This window comes from Haliotis rufescens, unplaced genomic scaffold (genome assembly GCF_023055435.1).
Source record: "Haliotis rufescens isolate VD_foot unplaced genomic scaffold, xgHalRufe1.0.p SCAF_18, whole genome shotgun sequence".
Classification (NCBI taxonomy): domain Eukaryota; kingdom Metazoa; phylum Mollusca; class Gastropoda; order Lepetellida; family Haliotidae; genus Haliotis; species Haliotis rufescens.
In genome coordinates this window covers 2,287,002-2,311,027 of record NW_025963868.1, presented here as the reverse complement: position 1 = coordinate 2,311,027, position 24,026 = coordinate 2,287,002, and the positions used below count along the sequence as shown (strand labels likewise).

Here is a 24,026-nt window from a genome sequence, read left to right as displayed (position 1 = left end):
GACAGTGGTGTTGCCATCAGTAAGTGAAGTAGTTCTACTTTCCGGACATGTCTTGAGTTAGCATCTTTATATGTGAGTGAGTGAGTGAGTTTGGTTTTACGCCGCTTTTAGCAATATTCCAGCAATATCACGGCGGGGGACACCAGAAATGGGCTTCACACATTGTACCCATGTCGGGATTCGAACCCGGGCCTTCGTCGTGACGAGCGAACGCTTTAACCACTAGGCTACCCGACCGCCCCTCTTTATATTTGAGGTAGCGTAGTAGTTAAAGCGTTCGCTCGTCACGACCAAGGCCCGGGTTCAATTCCCCACAATGCGTGAAGCGGCGTTAAATCGTACTCGTGAATAGAATGTCACCAGTTATTTTATACCATTGTAAACATTGTATCATTACCTGACGTTTTTCTGTTGTCTCAAACCTGCATAACATAAAAAAAGTAATGACAAAGGCGATCCTCGGCGTTTGGTAAAGTGTTGATTTGGTACCATGCTCTAGGAATTAATGGCATATTGTGTTTTTGATAACAAATTAAATTTACGTACACCTGACACTGTAGCTTAAAGAAATTGGTGAGTAGACATATGCACGTATGCACTGAAAACAGGATTTGACCAAGAAATTACAAACGTTACTGGGTTCAAAATTGTCGCAGGTTGTGAGATATTCTTTGATATGATGCATGAAATATCACCTTGGATACCATTTGTTTGTTTGTTGTTTTACGCCGCACTCAGCAATATTCCAGCTATATGACGGCGGTCTGTAAATAATCGAGTCTGGACCAGACAATCCAGTGAGTAATATCATGAGCATCGATCCACGCAATTGGAATCGACGACATGCATCAACCAAGTCAGCGAGCCTGACCACCCGACCCCGTTAGTCACCTTTTACGGCAAGCATGGGTTGCTGAAGACCTATTCTACCCCGGATCTCCATGGGTTCCTTGGAAACCATATAAAATACATCACCATCGGGGGTCGGTGTGGTCAGGTGGTATATACTCTCTTTTGCCCGGCAGTTTTTAATTTATAGAGATTATTATACGAGCAAGTATGTCATGCTGATTTTACGAAACGAGTGTCAGAATTCTTGTATTTCCCGGGGGAGAACAAGGGTCATACATGAATTCTTACACGAGCTTCGTAAAATCCGAATGACACAGAAGCTAGTGTAATAATTTCTTTATTACCCATTATTTCTTAATCCCTTTGATCACCCCTTCAGAAAAAATGCACTGATCACGACCGCCTTCTTAAAAAAACAATAATTGTCAAATGACGTCAACAATCTTCAGCTATGACGTGTTTAGTGTGATGTCATTCCGACCTCACGTCACAGCAAGATTCCATTGACGTCAACAATGCCGTCCGGATGACGGAAACATTCGACAAATTGTGGTTACGAGGCTGTTGCGACTTGCTGTCCTTATAGGTAAACACTAAAATTCGTCTCTGTATCTAGACATCTTTGGTAATAAATAGAATTTTTTATTTAGTGTTCATGTCATACTATGTCTACGACACTCGTTCTCGCTCGGACCGCCTCCGTGGTCTTGTGGTAGAGCGTCCGCCAGGAGAGCGGAAGGTCCGGGTTTCGATCCCCTGTCGCGTCATCCCAAAAGACGTTAAAAGATGGTACTTGTTGTTACCCTGTCTGGCGCTCGGCATTAAGGGGCTAAAAGAAGGACTGGTCGGCTCGGAGTCAGTATACTGTGTCTGAGTGGGGTATTCATGTTAAACAGCGACACGGTATCCCAGTGAGCTAGCACAATTAATCGGCATCAGTCCGGACGAGTACAAGCAGCCACACACACACACACACGTGCATGCACGTCGCTACATAAGTGCAATAATCTTGAACGCGACGTTTAACCCAATTTCACCTCACATCACCGTTCTCGCTCGGGAGATACCGCAATATAGACACTCGTCTCGTAAACATAGAATGACACGAGCACTCATTTAATACCCTCTATTTATTATGGAATACTGTAAGGGACATTCTCCGATGGTTTCTACATTTTGGCCTAATCTCGCGCTCTCGCATTCTCGTGTTTTGGGTATATTAAGCTCGTTTCCAAAGGTCGAGATCGCGAGAATGCGAGATCGCGAGAATGTCCCTTACAGTATTCCATAATTTATCCATCGCTACCACCCAGTGGTGGGTGACACCAAAAATGGAGTCCAGGTTTGCTTCCAATATAAGCATTTATTCCACAGGATCATGTTCTGTCACAGCCGTTCACCCGATGATGGGGCCGCTGTAGTGTGGGGGAGAGTAGTAACAGAAGTGGACCCCAGGCTTGCGCCCTGTATAGAAGATGGCGGGGTGAGCACCGCCGTAGTGGTCACGAGTTGTGGTGTCCTCGGTGTCGTAGATGAGGAACTCCTGCCTGAGCGTCATGCCCTGCACCTTCTGGCATTCCCGGTTGTACAGAAACAGGAAGAAGGGCTTCTCTGTGGGCAAGTACATCGGGTTGGTTGGCAACGCGTCGTCTCTGAAGAGTGAGTGAGTGAGTATGGTTTTACGCCGCTTTTAGCAATATTCCAGCAATATCACGGCGGGGGAGACCAGAAAAGGGCTTCACACATTGTACCCATGTCGGGAATCGAACCCGGGTCTTCGGCGTGACGAGATAACGCTTTAACCACTAGGCTACCCGACCGCCCCCGTCTCTGAAGAACATGAAACATGAGAGAGTGAGTGAGGTGGGTTTATCCCCACTTTTAACAGTATTCCAGTTATATCACGCCTGTCAGCTTGACGTGGGAGTATGATGCAGTTGACGTGATGCAGGTCACAGACGTTACCACTTCAGTGAAACCCACGAGCAGTGGTATGGTGCTGACAAACCTAGAAACATAATCGGAGCGAACCGGGATTCGAACCCACTGTCATACGTTTCTGGCGTAACTGAGTTCTGACAAAACTCTGCACCGTGAATTGCGACGGCCGGACAACCCGTGCCCCCTGAGCAGTGGGCAACAAAGGGGAAAACAGGGGGACATGCAGATGGTATCTGCAACTTAGGACACACACGACAGGTTTTTGACCCACGCCAGTTTGAGAAGTTTTGTGATGCGACAGTTTCTAGAAGTCTGGCCGTACCTATACAAGTGAGTGCGTGAGTATGCTTTTAGCAATATTCCAGCAATATCATTGCGGGGGACACCAGAATTGGGCTTCACACATTATACCCATGTCGGGAATCGAACCCGGGTCTTCGGCGTGACGAGCGAACGCTTTAACCACTAGGCTACCCGACCGCCCCGTACCTATACAAGAGCGACACTAGGGAGATTCGATGCCTTTTACGACCTGACTTGTTTCTTATCTACTTGTCAAGTGTGAATTGAATTCCTGCCAGCCTGCAACATTATTCCCAAACAAAACCAGACACATAATTGGGGCCAACCGGGAATCGAACCCACAATCACAGGTTTCTTGCGTGCCCAAGGGACGCAACTCTGCACAATAAAGAATTGATCGTTAATATTGCGCTCGTTCCAGTGCATTGCGCATGCCGAATGAAACAAAAAAGAATTAATCGCTTATATTGCGCTCGTTCCAGTGCATTGCGCATGACGTAAAGAACAATAAAGATTGATGCATGGTCCTGGTGCAGTGCATGGTCCTGGTGTAGTGTGTGGAGTTAACCCCCTGCAGTCAGGGTGTTCTCGGTTTGCATTGAACTTTTTATCTTTGAGACGCGACCAGAGCTCAGACAGTTAAGAATGATTTTTACCTGCAACAAAAGTCGATCCGCGTGTTCTTGCCAAAACTGCCATCGGGCAGTGTGCCGCCATGTTTGTTTATGTTGGGAACGTCATTGTCGTCAAGCTGGATGTAGCCATCTTTGAAACCTGCGTCATGTATGGAAACAATATTTTTAGCCATCTCCTTTGTCCTTAATAAACGCATCTATTTATAGTGACCCATGTCCTTTGTCCTAGATAAACCCCTCTGTTTATAGTTATCCATGTCCTTTGTCCTAGATAAACCACTCTGTTTACTTGATACTTGATACTTGAGAATGCAGTATGTCTGCCTGGTAGACATTTCCAAAACTACCAATACTTTAGAATGCAGTTTCTTTACCCGAAGAACAGTCCCCATACTTGAGAATGCAGTATGTCTACTGGTAGACAGTTCCAATACTACCAATACCTGAGGATGCAGTATATCTACCTGAAGAACAATCCCCATACTTGAGAATGCAGTATATCTACCTGAAGGACAGATCCCATACTTGAGAATGCAGTATATCTACCTGAAGGACAGTTCCCATACTTGAGAATGCAGTAGTCCCCGGATGGCCAGTCCATGTCCCAGTCACTGACCTTCGGCTTGCCCTTCATACAGAAGTAGTACTTGAAATTCCCTTTGTCAGGAAAGCTTCCTGGAACATGTGTTATCAACATGAAACCCGTCTACCAGAGGTACAGAAATTCACCTGTATCCAGTTATCTCGAACATGGAGGAGTGACAATGAGCAAATGAGCTTTGATACAACGAGTTTTCATTTTTATTTAAGTTATCTGTACATTTTGACATGGCCTTCGGTTATATCATTATGTGATAAACAAGAATAATTATCATTAAGTCGTATTTAACCGTCACGTATCGCTCATAATATATAATTCGCACCGTTGCTGCGCCGAAAATGAAAATAACAGTGTTGCGGAGTCATGTTATTAGACAAGAAAAAGCTATCAATTGCTGTGTGTTCTTTACTAGTTAAGGGGGCACGGGTGGCCCAGTCGTTTAAGGCGCCGCGATTAGCTGTGCTCGTGGGTTTCACCGAAGTGGTTAACGTCTGAGACTTGCATCACTTCGGGCTTTCCTCACACATTAAGCTGACACGCTGTGATATAACTGGAATACTGATAAAAGCGGCGTTAAACTCAACTCACTCACTCTTAACTAGTTAAAGGAACAACGTTACAAGCACGGACGTCGCCCTCACCTCTGAGGTGTATGCCGGAGGAGGCGTGGTTTAAGGTTAAGGTGTTTTCCAAGTCTTCATAGTTCCAGCCCTCGGCCCATGATGCTCCACCGGTGGGGCAGCCAGTCTTGGGCTGCATCAAGCCGTATGTCCCCAGGGGCCAAATCAGCGGTATTCTCAGGTCGATATCTGTCAGAGTCAAAGACACACAACTAACCTTGAGACAGGTTAAATTGGGTTTGAAGTCACGTTCAAGGTATTACACTTACATAGCGGCGACAGAGTGAACAGAGCTGTAAATAGAGCTATAAACAGACCCGTAACTATAGCTGTAAACTGAAATGTGGCTGTAAACAGAGCTATATAAATAGAGACGTAAACAGAGATGTAAACATAGCTGTAAACAGAGATGTAGACAGAGCTATAAACTGATATGTAAACAGAGATGTACACAGCTATAAACAGATATGTGAACAGAGCCATAAAGAGAGCTGTAAACAGCAATAAATAGAGACGTAAACATAGCTGCAAACAGAGACGTAAACATAGCTGCAAACAGAGATGTAAATATAGCTGTAAACAGAGCTGTAGACAGAGCTATAAACAGATATGTAAACAGAGCTGTAGACAGCTATAAACAGAGATGTTAACAGAGCCACAAACAGGGATGCAAACAGCTATAAACAGAGATGTAAACATAGCTGTAATAACAGATGTAGACAGAGCTATAAACAGATATGTAAACAGAGCTGTAGACAGCTATAAACAGAGATGTTAACAGAGCTATAAACAGGGATGCAAACAGCTATAAACAGAGATGTAAACATAGCTATAAACCCATATTAAAACAAAGCTATAAACAAAGCCGTAAACAGCCATAAACAGAGACGCAAACAAAGCTGCAAACAGAGATATAATCAGAGACGTTAACAAAGCTGTATACAGAGGTGTAAACAGATGTTAACAGTAATAAACATAGATGTCAACAGAGCTATAAACAGAGGTGAAAACACAGCCATAAACAGAGACGGAAACAGAGCTATAAACAGAGGTGAAAACACAGCCATAAACAGAGAGATGCAAACAGCTGTAAACAGTGCTATAAACAGAACTTTAAGAGATCTGTGAACAGAGATGTAAACAAAGCTTAAACATATCTGTAAACAGAGCTGTATACAGAGGTGTAAACAGCTGTAAGTCGTTATAGATAAAGATGTCAACAGAGCTATAAACAGAAAACGCGGCTATAAACAAAGACGGAAACGGAGCTGTAAACAGAGATGCAAACAGCTGTAAACAGTGCTATAAACAGAGATTAAAAGATCCGTAAACAGAGCTGTAAACAAAGCTTAAACATATCGGTAAAGAGAGGTGTAAACAGAGGTGTAAACAGTTCTATAAACAGAGCTATTAATAGAGCTGTAAAATAGCTGTTAAAATAGCTGTAAACAGCTGTAAAATGAGCTTTAAATAGAGCTGTATACAGCTGTAAAAGGGGCTATAAATAGAGTTGTAACCAGCTGTAAACAGAGCTATAAATAGAGCTGTAAACAGCTGTAAACCGAACTATAAATAGAGCTGTAAACAGAGCTATAAATAGAGCTGTAAACAACTGTAAACCGAGCTATAAATAGAGATGTAAACAGAGCTATAAATAGAGAAGTAAACGGCTCTAATAGGAGCTATAAACAGAGCTGAAAACAGCCCATCCGTTCTTTCACTGGGAAGCTCCTGACTGCAGGCCAGGCAAGGTAGCCATCGTCATGTTGAATAGCGAACTCTCGCAAAAGTATCGGAATAGTGTCCCAAAATATTGGAATATTATTACAACGGGATCCAATGGCTGACATGTGACAGGTTTGATGGGATAACTGTTCCTTCCTCTGACATTAAATACTGTTTGAGGGTACAATTCACACTGAGATACGTACTAATTATTGACAATATTTTGTGAGCTTCTGGTGAATTCTTTATGGGTGAGATCTATATGACTGACTGTATGGGTGAGATCTATATGACTGACTGTATGGGTGAGATCTATATGACTGACTGTATGGGTGAGATCTATATGACTGACTGTATGGGTGAGATATGTTTTGGTGAGATATATTTTGGTTGAAATCTGTATGTGTGAAGTATGTATGGGCAAGAACAGTATGGGTGAACTCTTTCTTGCTGACATATATCTGGGTGAGATCTGTTTGGGTGAGATCTGTATGTTAAGTTATATGGGATTTTTCTCGTTCGTAAACGCCGCACTCAGCAATATTCCAGCTATATGACGGCAGTCTGTAAAAAATCGAGTCTGGACCCGACAATCCAGTGATTGACATCATGAGCATCGACCCACGCAATTGGGATCGATGACATGTATCAACCAAGTCAGCGAGCCTGACCACCCGAACCCGTTTGTCGCCTTCTACGACAAGGATAGTCGCCTTTTACGACAAGGATAGTCGCCTTTTACAACAAGGATAGTCGCCTTTTACGACAAGGATAGTCGCCTCTTACGACAAGGATAGTCGCCTTTTACGACAAGCATAGTCGCCTCTTACGGCAAGCATGGGTTGCTGAAGACCTATTCTACCCCGGATCTTCACGGGTAGAGCTATGTAGGGTATGGTTGTAGTCTGCTTGCACACATACTGTAGTGAAGATGTTGTGAATATGTAGTGACGATGTAGTGACGATGTAGTGAAGATGTAGCGAATGTTATGGGTTGAACGAGATCTGCTTGCTTATCCTCTGCATTGGTAAATCCTTTAATGAGTGCACTCTTTATAAGTGTAATATGTACGGGTTATTTATGGGTGAGATATGAAGGAATTATTTATGGGTGAGATTTGTTCGGACTGTTTATGAGTAAGACCTGTCCGGATAATTCATGGGTGAGATCTGTACGAACAGTTCATGGGTGAGATCTGTACAACGGTGGCCCATACCCGCCGCTGGTGAGATCATTTTTTCACTGTATGCCTCTATATTTTGCCAGATACTTTCCGTTTCAAATTGGCATACCACGTGTGACCAGAATTACTTCCAGATCAGTGCCCTGGCAATCGACAGGTCCGTAAGATTGAGCTTTAATGGATTGAGCCAGATAAAATATACAGGCATACAGTGAAAAATGATCTCAGCAGTGGCGGGTATGGGCCACCTTACTGTACGGATGAGATTGTGTAATATAGCCTACCTTTGCCTATCTGTTGCTTCTTGAGAGTAGGGTAAGCGTTAAGTGCTGTGAGGAGGGCGGTTTTCTTCTTGGTGAGAGAGAGCTGGGTGTTGCCGCCACAGGATGAGTAGACCTTCCAGTAGTCGGCGGTCAAGGCAAAGTCCATCGGTCGCACTTCAAACCACAAAGGTTCTGGGCTCGCAGAGGTCCCGATGTTAAAGGTGTACTGTAAGCTGCCGAACTGTGTGCTGGAATTGTCACTTAGCCAGAACTTGTCGAAGTCGACACCGATAGAAGCGCTGTACTGATTGTAGTGGCCCCCAAAGGTGATGGATGACGCGGACTAACACAGAAACAAACCCTTACGTCGTGTACACTACATCTACACTATATATACACTACATCTACACTATATATACACTACATCTACAGTACACATTCACTCCATTTACTTTGTAGACTCTACATCTTCAATATGCACACACTATATATACACTACATCTACAGTATATCTACACTACGTCTACACTATATATACACTATATCTACTCTGTAGACTCTACATGTTCATTATGCATACACTATATATACACTACATCTACACTATATATACACTACATCTACACTATATATACACTACATCTACACTATATATACACTACATCTACAGTACACATTCACTCCATTTACTTTGTAGACTCTACATCTTCAATATGCATACACTATATATACACTACATCTACACTATATATACACTACATCTACACTATATATACACTACATCTACTCTGTAGACTCTACATGTTCATTATGCATACACTATATATACACTACATCTACACTATATATACACTACATCTACACTATATATACACTACATCTACACTATATATACACTACATCTACACTATATATACACTAGATCTACACTATATATACACTACATCTACACTATGTATACACTACATCTACACAATGTATACACTTCATCTACACTATGTATACACAACATCTTCATTATATATACACTACATCTACACTATATATACACTGCGTCTACACAACATCTACACTATGTATACACTACATCTACTCTATATATACACTACATCTACACTATATATACACTACATCTACACTATGTATACACTACATCTACACTATGTATACACCACTTCTACACTATGTATACACCACTTCTACACTATGTATACACCACTTCTACATTATGAATACACCACTTCTACACTATGTATACACTACATCTACACTATGTATACACTACATCTACACTATGTATACACTATGTACTCACTACATCTACACTACATCTACACTATGTATACACCACTTCTACACTATGTATACACTACATCTACACTATGTACTCACTGCATCTACACTATGTATACACTTCATACATCTACACTATGTATACACTTCATACATCTACACTATGTATACACTACATCTACACTGCATCTACACTACGTATGCACTGCATGTACACTATGTATGCACTACCTCTACACTATGTATACCCTATGTCTACATTATGCATACACTACGTCTACACTATGTACTCACTACATCTACACTACATCTACACCACATCTACACTACATCTACACCACATCTACACTACATCTACACTATGTATCCACTACATCTACACTACGTCACAGTATGTATACACTCCGTCTACACTATGTACTCACTACATCTACACTATGTATACACTACATTTACACTATGTATACACTACATCTACATTATGTATACACCACTTCTACATTATGTATACACCACTTCTACACTATGTATACACCACTTCTACACTATGTATACATCACTTCTACATTATGTATACACCACTTCTACACTATGTATACACCACTTCTACACTATGTATACACTACATCTACACTATATATACACTGCGTCTACACTACATCTACACTATGTATACACCACTTCTACACTATGTATACACCACTTCTACACTATGTATACACCACTTCTACATTATGTATACACCACTTCTACACTATGTATACACCACTTCTACACTATGTATACACTACATCTACACTATATATACACTGCGTCTACACTACATCTACACTATGTATACACTACATCTACACTATGCATACACTACATCTACACTATATATACACTGCGTCTACACTACATCTACACTATGTATACACTACATCTACACTATGCATACACTACATCTACACTATATATACACTGCGTCTACACTACATCTACACTATGTATACACTACATCTACACTATGTATACACTACATCTACACTATATATACACTGCGTCTACACTACATCTCCACTATGTATACACTACCTCTACACTATGTCTACACTATGTATACACTTCATCTACACTATGTATACACTACATCTACACTATGTATACACTACATCTACACTATGTATACACTACATCTACACTATGTATACACAACATCTACACTATGTATACACAACATCTACACTATGTATACATTACCTCTACACTATGTATACACTACCTCTACACTATGTCTACACTATGTATACACTACATCTACACTATGTATACACTACATCTCCACTATGTATACACTATGTATACACTACGTCTCCACTATGTATACACTATGTATACACTACATCTCCACTATGTATACACTATGTATACACTACATCTACACTATGTATACACTACATCTACACTATGTATACACAACATCTACACTATGTATACACAACATCTACACTATGTATACATTACATCTACACTATGTATACACTACCTCTTCACTATGTCTACACTATGTATACACTACATCTACACTATGTATACACTACATCTACACTATGTATACACTACGTCTGCACTATGTATCCACTACGTCTACACTATGTATCCACTACATCTACACTATGTATACACTACGTCTGCACTATGTATCCACTACATCTACACTATGTATACACTACATCTACACTATGTATACACTACATCTACACTATGTATACACTACGTCTGCACTACATCTACACTATGTATCCACTACGTCTGCACTATGTATCCACTACATCTACACTATGTATACACTACGTCTGCACTATGTATCCACTACATCTACACTATGTATACACTACATCTACACTATGTATACACTACGTCTACACTATGTATACACTATGTATACACTACATCTCCACTATGTATTCACTACATCTACACTATGTATACACTATGTACTCACTACATCTACACTATGTATACACTACGTCTGCACTATGTATACACTACATCTACACTATGTATACACTACGTCTACACTATGTATACACTATGTACTCACTACATCTACACTATGTATACACTACATCTACACTATGTATACACTATGTATACACTACATCTACACTATGTATACACTACGTCTGCACTATGTATACACTACATCTACACTATGTATACACTACGTCTACACTATGTATACACTATGTATACACTACATCTACACTATGTATACACTACATCTACACTATGTATACACAACATCTACACTATGTATACACAACATCTACACTATGTATACATTACCTCTACACTATGTATACACTACATCTACACTATGTATACACTACGTCTACACTATGTATACACTATGTATACACTACATCTACACTATGTATACACTACATCTACACTATGTATACAGAACATCTACACTATGTATACACAACATCTACACTATGTATACACAACATCTACACTATGTATACACTATGTACTCACTACATCTACACTATGTATACACTACATCTACACTATGTATACACTATGTATACACTACATCTACACTATGTATACACTACGTCTGCACTATGTATACACTACATCTACACTATGTATACACTACGTCTACACTATGTATACACTATGTATACACTACATCTACACTATGTATACACTACATCTACACTATGTATACACAACATCTACACTATGTATACACAACATCTACACTATGTATACATTACCTCTACACTATGTATACACTACATCTACACTATGTATACACTACGTCTACACTATGTATACACTATGTATACACTACCTCTACACTATGTCTACACTATGTATACACTACATCTCCACTATGTATACACTACATCTACACTATGTATACACTACGTCTACACTATGTATCCACTACATCTACACTATGTATACACTACGTCTGCACTATGTATCCACTACATCTACACTATGTATACACTACATCTACACTATGTATACACTTCATCTACACTATGTATACACTACCTCTACACTATGTCTACACTATGTATACACTACATCTACACTATGTATACACTACATCTCCACTATGTATACACTACCTCTACACTATGTCTACACTATGTATACACTACATCTACACTATGTATACACTACATCTCCACTATGTATACACTACATCTACACTATGTATACACTACGTCTGCACTATGTATACACTACGTCTACACTATGTATCCACTACATCTACACTATGTATCCACTACGTCTGCACTATGTATACACTACGTCTGCACTATGTATCCACTACATCTACACTATGTATACACTACATCTACACTATGTATACACTACGTCTACACTATGTATACACTACATCTCCACTATGTATACACTACATCTACACTATGTATACAGTATGTATACACTACATCTACACTATGTATCCACTACATCTACACTATGTATACACTACGTCTACACTATGTATACACTATGTACTCACTACATCTACACTATGTATACACTACATCTACACTATGTATACACTATGTATACACTACATCTACACTATGTATACACTACGTCTGCACTATGTATACACTACATCTACACTATGTATACACTATGTATACACTATGTATACACTATGTATACACTACATCTACACTATGTATACACTACGTCTGCACTATGTATACACTACATCTACACTATGTATACACTACGTCTACACTATGTATACACTATGTATAAACTACATCTACACTATGTATCCACTACATCTACACTATGTATACACTACATCTACACTATGTATACACTACGTCTACACTATGTATACACTATGTATACACTACATCTACACTATGTATACACTACGTCTGCACTATGTATACACTACATCTACACTATGTATACACTACGTCTACACTATGTATACACTATGTATACACTACATCTACACTATGTATACACTACGTCTGCACTATGTATACACTACATCTACACTATGTATACACTACGTCTACACTATGTATACACTATGTATAAACTACATCTCCACTATGTATCCACTACATCTACACTATGTATACACTACGTCTACACTATGTATACACTACATCTACACTATGTATCCACTACATCTACACTATGTATACACTACGTCTGCACTATGTATACACTACATCTACACTATGTATACACTACGTCTGCACTATGTATACACTACATCTACACTATGTATACACTACGTCTACACTATGTATACACTATGTATACACTACATCTACACTATGTATCCACTACATCTACACTATGTATACACTACATCTACACTATGTATCCACTACATCTACACTATGTATACACTACATCTACACTATGTATACACTACGTCTACACTACGTATACACTATGTATACACTACCTCTGCACTATGTCTACACTATGTATACACTACATCTACCCTATGTCTACACTATGTATACACTACATCTACACTATGTCTACACTATGTATACACTACATCTACACTATGTCTACACTATGTATACACTATGTATACACTATGTATACACTATGTATACACTATGTATACACTACATCTCCACTATGTCTACACTATGTATACACTACCTCTACACTATGTCTACACTATGTATACACTACCTCTACACTATGTATACACTATGTATACACTACATCTACACTATGTATGCACTATGTATTCACTACATCTACACTATGTATACACTACATCTACACTATGTATACACTACATCTACACTATGTATACACTACATCTACACTATGTATACACTATGTATACACTACATCTACACTATGTATACACTACAACTACACTATGTATTCACTACATCTACACTATGTATACACTATGTATACACTACATCTACACTATGTATACACTACATCTACACTATGTATACACTATGTATACACTACATCTACACTATGTATACACTATGTATACACTACATCTACACTATGTATACACTACATCTACACTATGTATACACTACATCTACACTATGTATACACTTCATCTACACTGTGTATACACTACATCTACACTATGTATACACTACATCTACACTGTGTATACACTACATCTACACTATGTATACACTTCTTCTACACTGTGTATACACTACATCTACAATATGTATACACTACATCTACACTGTGTATACACTACTTCTACACTATGTATACACTTCATCTACACTATGTATACACTATGTATACACTACATCTACACTATGTATACACTACATCTACACTGTGTATACACTACATCTACACTATGTATACACTTCATCTACACTGTGTATACACTACATCTACAATATGTATACACTATGTATACACTACATCTACACTATGTATACACTACATCTACACTGTGTATACACTACATCTACACTATGTATACACTACATCTATACTATGTATACACTACATCTATACTATGTATACACTACATCTATACTATGTATACACTACATCTACACTGTTTATACACTACATCTACACTATGTATACACTATGTATACACTACATCTACACTATGTATACACTACATCTACACTGTGTATACACTACATCTACACTATGTATACACTTCATCTACACTGTGTATACACTACATCTACACTGTGTATACACTACATCTACACTATGTATACACTACATCTACACTGTGTATACACTACATCTACACTGTGTATACACTACATCTACACTATGTATACACTACATCTATACTATGTATACACTACATCTATACTATGTATACACTACATCTATACTATGTATACACTACATCTACACTGTGTATACACTACATCTACACTATGTATACACTATGTATACACTACATCTACACTATGTATACACTACATCTACACTGTGTATACACTACATCTACACTATGTATACACTTCATCTACACTGTGTATACACTACATCTACAATATGTATACACTACATCTACACTGTGTATACACTACATCTACACTATGTATACACTACATCTATACTATGTATACACTACATCTATACTATGTATACACTACATCTATACTATGTATACACTACATCTACACTGTGTATACACTACATCTACACTATGTATACACTATGTATACACTACATCTACACTATGTATACACTACATCTACACTGTGTATACACTACATCTACACTATGTATACACTACATCTACACTATGTATACACTACATCTACACTATGTATCCACTACATCTACACTGTGTATACACTACATCTACACTATGTATACACTACTTCTACACTATGTATACACTTCATCTACACTATGTATACACTATGTATACACTACATCTACACTATGTATACACTACATCTACACTGTGTATACACTACATCTACACTATGTATACACTTCATCTACACTGTGTATACACTACATCTACACTATGTATACACTACATCTACACTGTGTATACACTACATCTACACTATGTATACACTACATCTACACTATGTATGCACTATGTATTCACTACATCTACACTATGTATACACTACATCTACACTATGTATACACTACATCTACACTATGTATACACTACATCTACACTATGTATTCACTACATCTACACTATGTATACACTACATCTACACTATGTATACACTACATCTACACTATGTATACACTACATCTACACTATGTATACACTATGTATACACTACATCTACACTATGTATACACTACAACTACACTATGTATTCACTACATCTACACTATGTATACACTATGTATACACTACATCTACACTATGTATACACTACATCTACACTATGTATACACTATGTATACACTACATCTACACTATGTCTGCACTATGTATACACCACTTCTACACTATGTATACACTACATCTACACTATGTATACACTACATCTACACTATGTATACACTACCTCTACACTATGTCTACACTATGTATACACTACATCTACACTATGTATACACTTCATCTACACTATGTATACACTACCTCTACACTATGTCTACACTATGTATACACTACCTCTACACTATGTATACACTATGTATACACTACCTCTACACTATGTACTCACTACATCTACACTATGTATACACTACATCTACACTATGTATACACTACATCTACACTATGTATACACTTCATCTACACTATGTATACACTACCTCTACACTATGTCTACACTATGTATACACTACCTCTACACTATGTATACACTATGTATACACTACATCTACACTATGTATACACTATGTATACACTACATCTACACTATGTCTACACTACCTCTACACTATGTATACACTATGTATACACTACATCTACACTATGTATACACTATGTATACACTACGTCTCCACTATGTATACACTACATCTACACTATGTATACACTACATCTACACTATGTATACACTTCATCTACACTATGTATACACTACCTCTACACTATGTCTACACTATGTATACACTACCTCTACACTATGTATACACTATGTATACACTACCTCTACACTATGTACTCACTACATCTACACTATGTATACACTACATCTACACTATGTATACACTTCATCTACACTATGTATACACTACCTCTACACTATGTCTACACTATGTATACACTACCTCTACACTATGTATACACTATGTATACACTACCTCTACACTATGTACTCACTACATCTACACTATGTATACACTATGTATACACTACATCTACACTATGTATACACTACATCTACACTATGTATACACTATGTATACACTACATCTACACTATGTCTGCACTATGTATACACCACTTCTACACTATGTATACACTACATCTACACTATGTATACACTACATCTACACTATGTATACACTACCTCTACACTATGTCTACACTATGTATACACTACATCTACACTATGTATACACTTCATCTACACTATGTATACACTACCTCTACACTATGTCTACACTATGTATACACTACCTCTACACTATGTATACACTATGTATACACTACCTCTACACTATGTACTCACTACATCTACACTATGTATACACTACATCTACACTATGTATACACTACATCTACACTATGTATACACTTCATCTACACTATGTATACACTACCTCTACACTATGTCTACACTATGTATACACTACCTCTACACTATGTATACACTATGTATACACTACATCTACACTATGTATACACTATGTATACACTACATCTACACTATGTCTACACTACCTCTACACTATGTATACACTATGTATACACTACATCTACACTATGTATACACTATGTATACACTACGTCTCCACTATGTATACACTACATCTACACTATGTATACACTACATCTACACTATGTATACACTTCATCTACACTATGTATACACTACCTCTACACTATGTCTACACTATGTATACACTACCTCTACACTATGTATACACTATGTATACACTACCTCTACACTATGTACTCACTACATCTACACTATGTATACACTACATCTACACTATGTATACACTACATCTACACTATGTATACACTACATCTACACTATGTATACACTTCATCTACACTATGTATACACTACCTCTACACTATGTCTACACTATGTATACACTACCTCTACACTATGTATACACTATGTATACACTACGTCTCCACTATGTATACACTACATCTACACTATGTATACACTACGTCTCCACTATGTATACACTACATCTACACTATGTCTACACTACATCTACACTATGTATACACTACATCTACACTATGTATACACTACCTCTACACTATGTCTACACTATGTATACACTACATCTACACTATGTACTCACTACATCTACACTATGTATACACTACATCTACACTATGTATACACTACATCTACACTATGTCTACACTACATCTACACTATGTATACACTACCTCTACACTATGTCTACACTATGTATACACTACATCTACACTATGTACTCACTACATCTACACTATGTATACACTACATCTACACTATGTACTCACTACATCTACACTATGTATACACTACATCTACACTATGTCTACACTATGTATACACTACGTCTACACTATGTATCCACTACATCTACACTATGTATACACTACATCTACACTATGTATCCACTACATCTACACTATGTATACACTACGTCTGCACTATGTATACACTACATCTACACTATGTATACACTACGTCTGCACTATGTATACACTACATCTACACTATGTATACACTACGTCTACACTATGTATACACTATGTATACACTACATCTACACTATGTATCCACTACATCTACACTATGTATACACTACATCTACACTATGTATCCACTACATCTACACTATGTATACACTACATCTACACTATGTATACACTACGTCTACACTATGTATACACTATGTATACACTACCTCTGCACTATGTCTACACTATGTATACACTACATCTACCCTATGTCTACACTATGTATACACTACATCTACACTATGTCTACACTATGTATACACTACATCTACACTATGTCTACACTATGTATACACTATGTATACACTATGTATACACTATGTATACACTATGTATACACTACATCTCCACTATGTCTACACTATGTATACACTACCTCTACACTATGTCTACACTATGTATACACTACCTCTACACTATGTATACACTATGTATACACTACATCTACACTATGTATGCACTATGTATTCACTACATCTACACTATGTATACACTACATCTACACTATGTATACACTACATCTACACTATGTATACACTATGTATACACTACATCTACACTATGTATACACTACAACTACACTATGTATTCACTACATCTACACTATGTATACACTATGTATACACTACATCTACACTATGTATACACTACATCTACACTATGTATACACTATGTATACACTACATCTACACTATGTATACACTATGTATACACTACATCTACACTATGTATACACTATGTATACACCACTTCTACACTATGTATACACTACATCTACACTATGTATACACTACATCTACACTATGTATACACTACCTCTACACTATGTCTACACTATGTATACACTACATCTACACTATGTATACACTTCATCTACACTATGTATACACTACCTCTACACTATGTCTACACTATGTATACACTACCTCTACACTATGTATACACTATGTATACACTACCTCTACACTATGTACTCACTACATCTACACTATGTATACACTACATCTACACTATGTATACACTACATCTACACTATGTATACACTACATCTACACTATGTATACACTTCATCTACACTATGTATACACTACCTCTACACTATGTCTACACTATGTATACACTACCTCTACACTATGTATACACTATGTATACACTACATCTACACTATATATACACTATGTATACACTACATCTACACTATGTCTACACTACCTCTACACTATGTATACACTATGTATACACTACATCTACACTATGTCTACACTATGTATACACTATGTATACACTATGTATACACTATGTATACACTATGTATACACTACATCTCCACTATGTCTACACTATGTATACACTACCTCTACACTATGTCTACACTATGTATACACTACCTCTACACTATGTATACACTATGTATACACTACATCTACACTATGTATGCACTATGTATTCACTACATCTACACTATGTATACACTACATCTACACTATGTATACACTACATCTACACTATGTATACACTATGTATACACTACATCTACACTATGTATACACTACAACTACACTATGTATTCACTACATCTACACTATGTATACACTATGTATACACTACATCTACACTATGTATACACTACATCTACACTATGTATACACTATGTATACACTACATCTACACTATGTATACACTATGTATACACTACATCTACACTATGTATACACTATGTATACACCACTTCTACACTATGTATACACTTCATCTACACTATGTATACACTACATCTACACTATGTATACACTACCTCTACACTATGTCTACACTATGTATACACTACATCTACACTATGTATACACTTCATCTACACTATGTATACACTACCTCTACACTATGTCTACACTATGTATACACTACCTCTACACTATGTATACACTATGTATACACTACCTCTACACTATGTACTCACTACATCTACACTATGTATACACTACATCTACACTATGTATACACTACATCTACACTATGTATACACTACATCTACACTATGTATACACTTCATCTACACTATGTATACACTACCTCTACACTATGTCTACACTATGTATACACTACCTCTACACTATGTATACACTATGTATACACTACATCTACACTATGTATACACTATGTATACACTACATCTACACTATGTCTACACTACCTCTACACTATGTATACACTATGTATACACTACATCTACACTATGTATACACTATGTATACACTACGTCTCCACTATGTATACACTACATCTACACTATGTATACACTACATCTACACTATGTATACACTTCATCTACACTATGTATACACTACCTCTACACTATGTCTACACTATGTATACACTACCTCTACACTATGTATACACTATGTATACACTACCTCTACACTATGTACTCACTACATCTACACTATGTATACACTACATCTACACTATGTATACACTACATCTACACTATGTATACACTACATCTACACTATGTATACACTTCATCTACACTATGTATACACTACCTCTACACTATGTCTACACTATGTATACACTACCTCTACACTATGTATACACTATGTATACACTACGTCTCCACTATGTATACACTACATCTACACTATGTATACACTACGTCTCCACTATGTATACACTACATCTACACTATGTCTACACTACATCTACACTATGTATACACTACATCTACACTATGTATACACTACCTCTACACTATGTCTACACTATGTATACACTACATCTACACTATGTACTCACTACATCTACACTATGTATACACTACATCTACACTATGTATACACTACATCTACACTATGTCTACACTACATCTACACTATGTATACACTACCTCTACACTATGTCTACACTATGTATACACTACATCTACACTATGTACTCACTACATCTACACTATGTATACACTACATCTACACTATGTACTCACTACATCTACACTATGTATACACTACATCTACACTATGTCTACACTATGTATACACTACGTCTACACTATGTATCCACTACATCTACACTATGTATACACTACATCTACACTATGTATACACTACATCTACACTATGTATACACTTCATCTACACTATGTATACACTACCTCTACACTATGTCTACACTATGTATACACTACCTCTACACTATGTATACACTATGTATACACTACGTCTCCACTATGTATACACTACATCTACACTATGTATACACTACATCTACACTATGTATACACTACATCTCCACTATGTATACACTACATCTACACTATGTATACACTACATCTACACTATGTATACACTTCATCTACACTATGTATACACTACCTCTACACTATGTCTACACTATGTATACACTACCTCTACACTATGTATACACTATGTATACACTACATCTACACTATGTATACACTATGTATACACTACATCTACACTATGTCTACACTACCTCTACACTATGTATACACTATGTATACACTACCTCTACACTATGTATACACTATGTATACACTACATCTCCACTATGTATACACTATGTATACACTACCTCTACACTATGTACTCACTACATCTACACTATGTATACACTACATCTACACTATGTATACACTACATCTACACTATGTCTACACTACCTCTACACTATGTATACACTATGTATACACTACCTCTACACTATGTATACACTATGTATACACTACATCTCCACTATGTATACACTACCTCTACACTATGTACTCACTACATCTACACTATGTATACACTACATCTACACTATGTATACACTACATCTACACTATGTATACACTACATCTACACTATGTATACACTACCTCTACACTATGTCTACACTATGTATACACTACCTCTACACTATGTATACACTACCTCTACACTATGTCTACACTATGTATACACTTCATCTACACTATGTATACACTACCTCTACACTATGTCTACACTATGTATACACTTCATCTACACTATGTATACACTACCTCTACACTATGTCTACACTATGTATACAGTACCTCTACACTATGTATACACTATGTATACACTACATCTACACTATGTATACACTATGTATACACTACATCTCCACTATGTATACACTACATCTACACTATGTATACACTGCGTCTACACTATGTATACACTATGTACTCACTACATCTACACTACATCTACACTATGTATACACTACATCTACACTATGTATACACTACATCTACACTATGTATACACTTCATCTACACTATGTATACACTATGTATACACTACATCTCCACTATGTATACACTTCATCTACACTATGTATACACTATGTATACACTACATCTACACTATGTATACACTATGTACTCACTACATCTCCACTATGTATACACTACATCTACACTATGTATACACTACATCTACACTATGTATACACTACATCTACACTATGTATACACTACATCTACACTATGTATACACTACATCTACACTACATCTACACTATGTATACACTACATCTACACTATGTATACACTACATCTACACTATGTATACACTTCATCTACACTATGTATACACTATGTATACACTACATCTCCACTATGTATACACTACATCTACACTATGTATACACTACATCTACACTATGTATACACTACATCTACACTATGTATACACTTCATCTACACTATGTATACACTATGTATACACTACATCTACACTACATCTACCCTATGTATACACTACGTCTACACTGTGTACTCACTACATCTACACTATGTATACACTACATCTACATTATGTATACACTACATCTACACTACATCTACCCTATGTATACACTACGTCTACACTACATCTACACTACATCTACCCTATGTATACACTACATCTACACTACATCTACACTACATCTACCCTATGTATACACTACGTCTACACTACATCTACACTACATCTACCCTATGTATACACTACGTCTACACTATGTACTCACTACGTCTGCACTATGTATACACTACATCTACACTATCTATACACTACATCTACGCTATGTACTCACCACATCTACACAACCGATCCACTTAACCTACACAACGCACACTACACAACAACATCTTCGCTGTGTTTAAACGACCACCAGCTCGACTACGGCTTCTGCGTCCACTACGACACCA

At 37.3% G+C, this 24,026-nt stretch overlaps 1 protein-coding gene across 2 annotated transcripts in view; it reads right to left on the bottom strand.

Moving 5' to 3' along the window:
- Window positions 1–2,200: 2,200 nt before the first annotated feature.
- The window catches only part of LOC124120168, a 30,430-nt gene continuing 8,604 nt past the window's right edge, over window positions 2,201–24,026 (bottom strand). Inside the window, exons 6-10 of one of the 2 annotated variants that reach the window (XM_046482900.2) lie at window positions 8,146–8,467; window positions 4,974–5,141; window positions 4,278–4,406; window positions 3,753–3,870; window positions 2,201–2,504 (exon numbers count right to left, since the gene is read on the bottom strand). In XM_046482900.2, coding sequence (XP_046338856.2) covers window positions 2,249–2,504; window positions 3,753–3,870; window positions 4,278–4,406; window positions 4,974–5,141; window positions 8,146–8,467 — 993 coding nt within the window. In that variant the 3' untranslated portion in view covers window positions 2,201–2,248. Of the gene's footprint in view, window positions 2,505–3,752; window positions 3,871–4,236; window positions 4,407–4,973; window positions 5,142–8,145; window positions 8,468–24,026 lie in introns of both variants that reach the window. The other variant, XR_007221826.1, reaches the window with a different exon arrangement.